Below are 4,023 nucleotides of genomic sequence, written 5' to 3'. Positions count from 1 at the left end.
ATTGCTGACATTTGACAACAAAACCATTGGTGGTATGTTTTTCTTTGATGGTCCTTCAAAAAAACTGTGTGAGAAATGACAGCTACACTTGAGAGTTGTGTGTGTGTGTGTGTATATATATATATATATATATATATATATATATATATATATATATATATATATATATATATTTATATGTGTGTGTGTGTACACATAAATGACTCGTTAGTCAATTGCAGGGCACATGTGAAAGCAAGAGAATGTGAGTTAGACTTTTAAATTTGATCATGTTTATTGTGAACATCAAATCTGCTCATGATCGCAAGCTAGCTAGCTCGCTAATGTAGCCAAACTCTCATTATCATCGTAATCATCATCATCATCGTCACACATCCAGACTTGGCGGTGTTCCCCAACATACGTTAGCATTAGCAATAACTTGAGCTCTCTGCTCAAGGTCGCAGTGGGAGTTACAAGTTTGGGGGTCGCTAACAAATGCCCTCTTTTTTTTTTTTAAGGATGTTCTAGACTGTATTTCTGAATAATTGAATGTTATCAGGAAAAAAAACAGAGACTTTATTTAAGAAATAAGGACAATTCTAAGTGACCCCTAAACTTTTGAACAGTAGTGTATTGGCCACGTACAGCGTAAGCAGACAAGATCGGTGACCTGAGCAAACTGGCCGCGCGTGAATCCGGCTCGACAGAAAGTTCATTAGCATTGCGAAACTGGGCGCCCCCCGCCCAACTCCATCTGTTCGAGCGTAGCGTCACCTCCTCCGAAACTCGTGCAGTTTGCTCTGTGCCGCCTACTTATACTGTATTCACTATCGTTCAAAAGTTTGGGGGTCAATTAGAACAGGGGCCGAGCAACAGGGTGTCACCTGGTGGCTACCCCCTTACCTAGGGGAAAAAATTTTGATATCTGCGATTTTTCTGGCATTTTCACATGGATGGAGTATTCGCAGATCCCTTTGATACTCTGCCTTAAGTTTTATATGTAAAATTGATCTGAATACAAACTCTTAAACAATCGGTTTTAAGAACATTCAATTCTTACAGTCACAGTCAATCAAAAGTTACTTTGAATTCCTTGGACTCACAGCAAGCAAAAAATGGCCGACAAGTGATTGTTCATCATACCGTCCGCAGTCACGGTTTCATGAAATCCAGCCAATCTTTCACACACGTTCATAATTCAAGCGGGAACATACCTCAGTAAAAATCAATTCAGAATTGTGAAAAAATAAGGAATATTTCTGCCATGGTGCTTTTTAGATCCGATTTCAATGAGCCATGGATCGAAATCCGCAAAATGGTGTCGCCAATCCGTGACGATTGATCTCACGGATTGAATGTTACCTAGCGAATCGGTGCGTGTGATAGGAGTAGATTATGTGAGACGTGAGTACACAAAAGCAAATCCACGGCAAAGAAAATGGGATCATCTAGTAAACGAAGCTGAGCAAAATGTTGCTTTACACTTAAATTTGTTCCCGCTTCATAATGAGTGTGACGAGCAGTGTTCCGGATACGGGTGCGTTTGATCTCATGAAAGCCTGGCTGATGGTATGGTAAAGGTTGACACGCATGCACGGCCGTACCTCACTTAGGTGTTGCGTCACACTGGCCGCCCAGGGGTCACCAACGTGGCAGGGATTTTTCTAAGTGAACCCGCTCACCCACTCAAGCCCGCCTGCGTGAGCGTCACTTGCTCCGACACTCGTGCAGTCTCATCTTGGCCGCGTGAGGGCTGGCGTGACGGGAGTGGGCCGCAAACTTGGACTTTGCCGCCGCCAGGAGGGACGACGAGGGCGGAACGGCGACCCTGGCTCCGGGCGACGTTCGGCAGGCGAGTCCTTGGCTGCAGGGACAGCGCTGGAAGAGCTCCAGGCCGCCCTGCCGCCGCTTCCTGCGCTGGGGCGAACACGCTTGGCCCTCCCGTAAGACTGGTTTGCAGATGCGTGTCCAGAAGTGGCGAGCGCAGCACAGCTCGTCCGAGCAGTCGACGGCGGTGAGACACGGGTCGCCGACTTGGCCTGGCGACACCAGAACGCTTAGTGAGACTTTTGACCACTTCCTGTTTAAGCTTAGTGAGCCTTTTGACCACTTCCTGTTTAAAGTGGAAGTCAACCCGAACATTTTTTTCAAGAATACGTTCAATGCAGGCCCACTAGTTGAAACAAGGCATTCTGATAAATATTGCGTTTGTGGAATAGGAGTTAATCCACCCATTTTTAGCCATCTCTGGGGGCGGCCATTTTCTGTCGATTGAAAATGACATCACAACTGCTCAGGGATCAGGTAACGACCAATCACGGCTCATCTGTTTCCTGAAGCTGAGCTATGATTGGTCGTTACTCCAGCCCTGAGCAGTTGTGATGTCATTTTCAGTCGACAGAAGTGACAAAATGGCCGCCCCCAGAGATGGCTAAAAACGGGTGCATTAACCTTAATTCCACAAATTATTTATCAGAATGTCTTGTTTCAACCAGTGGGCTAGCATAGAACATATTCGTCAAAAAATTATGTTTGGATTGATTAACTCTTTAATGTGATTGGACATTTACCTTTACCGGATGCTCCTGTGACCTCCATCTTGTCCCTCTTGCTCCATCTTGCCCTGGGGGGGGCAACAGCGCTCCCCCAGTCGTGGTGCTGGGCGATCTGCTGCGACGCCATCGTATCTCCGGCGGGAAGGCACACACCTGACAAGACATCGTTTAACTGGCACACCTTGCAACTACTGCTCCATGTGTTTAAGTTATTTGCTTTATAATTATTTAAGGCCTTCTACACACATCATATTGTCCTGCCTGCAACTCAAGTGGGATAGTAACGCTACACAGACGGGTCTTACTGTTGCTGCAGAGGTTACCGGGGCAACACATCCCATCTCGATGGCAACGCTTCTTCCTCCTCCTGCAGGTGCGGCAGCCAGAGCGGGCGGGGCTTCTGTAGGGGGCGTGGCAGTAGCTCCCCTCGCTGCACTCCAGGTCGCTGATGCACTGCCGGAGCTACGAGCACGCGCACGCACGTTAGTGCTCAGCCAACCGCTGGCGGCCACGCGCAGCCGGCAAACACTCACCGTCAGCTCCCACGCGCTGCCGTTGAACGAAGCCGCGGGCCCCTTGTGCACGACCACCGTCCGGATGGAGTTGAGTCGGACACGCGCCTCCCTGCCGCACGCGCACGCCAGAATCGCCAGGGAGAGCGCGCACAGCATCGCGTGCACGTTGCGAAACATGCCCCCTCCCAAAAAAAAAAAAAAAAAAAAAAAAGCCCAAAACCCCACGACTCTCCCGCTACTTTTCCTCAACTGTGCGGATCACGCGTGTGCGTGTACTTTATAGGCAACGCGTTCGTGACCCCGCCCTTGCACGTACACCGATACCCCCAAACCTCCCCCACCCCAAACCGATACGGGGTGGGGAGGATGGGTAGTTATTTGTTGGTAGAGATACGTGTCTTTAAACTAATTTCCTTGTTTGGCGACATTTATCGCTGTGAGGAGCGGTTTCAAAATAAGAGGGCTTGCAGGCGTGCTGTTTTCAAAATAAAAGTCGTAACACGGAGGACTCAAACATTAATTACACGCAGGCACACACACACACACACACACACACACACACGCAATCGGGATATGCAATAAACAATGCACTGGTCGACACAACACATTGATATGTCTTATAACCCGACAATAGCTTAGCGGCTAGCAATAGTGACACCTGGAGGTCGCATCGTGTTTGAGTGTGTGTACTCGACACGTTTATGTTAATTAAAATTAAAAACTAAAATCGAAAAAACATTTTCATTAATGAAAAGAAATAAAGCGTGCTTTAAAAAAAAAAAAAAAACTAAAACTAAATCTTACGTTTACTATATTTCTAGCCAAAATGTCCTTCGTTTTCGTCTATGTCAATAAATTTCATACAAGCTTTTGGAGTTTATTTTAAATGTAATAAACAAAACAGACAAACAGAGTCTAAAAACGAATTAAAACTGACATTTTTTTTAAATAAGTCAAAACAAAAAACAAAT

General features: G+C 46.5%; 1 protein-coding gene across 1 annotated transcript; it reads right to left on the bottom strand.

Annotated features, from left to right (window-relative positions):
* Positions 1-249: 249 nt before the first annotated feature.
* On the bottom strand, positions 250-3,991 carry LOC147151017 (dickkopf-related protein 2-like). The gene is made up of 4 exons (XM_086024216.1): positions 3,071-3,991; positions 2,843-2,999; positions 2,553-2,690; positions 250-2,021 (listed from the first exon to the last, which is right to left on the bottom strand). The coding sequence occupies exons 1-4, from the start codon at positions 3,227-3,229 to the stop codon at positions 1,690-1,692; spliced, it is 786 nt and encodes a 261-aa protein (XP_085880342.1). The 5' UTR covers positions 3,230-3,991; the 3' UTR covers positions 250-1,689.
* Positions 3,992-4,023: the final 32 nt, after the last annotated feature.

This window comes from Filicampus tigris, chromosome 2 (genome assembly GCF_054856515.1).
Source record: "Filicampus tigris isolate MCC_2025a chromosome 2, RoL_Ftig_1.0, whole genome shotgun sequence".
NCBI lineage: Eukaryota > Metazoa > Chordata > Actinopteri > Syngnathiformes > Syngnathidae > Filicampus > Filicampus tigris.
Note: the sequence above shows the minus strand (reverse complement) of the source record. Positions and strands in the feature narration are given on the sequence as shown.

Coding starts and splice junctions, on each gene's coding strand:
- LOC147151017 (XM_086024216.1), bottom strand. CDS start 3,229: ATGTTTCGCAACGTGCACGCGATGCTGTGCGCGCTCTCCCTGGCGATT. Junction 2,691..2,842: donor CGGTAACCTCTGCAGCAACA/GTAAGACCCGTC, acceptor ATGTCTTGTCAG/GTGTGTGCCTTCCCGCCGGA. Junction 2,022..2,552: donor CACAGGAGCATCCGGTAAAG/GTAAATGTCCAA, acceptor TGGTGTCGCCAG/GCCAAGTCGGCGACCCGTGT.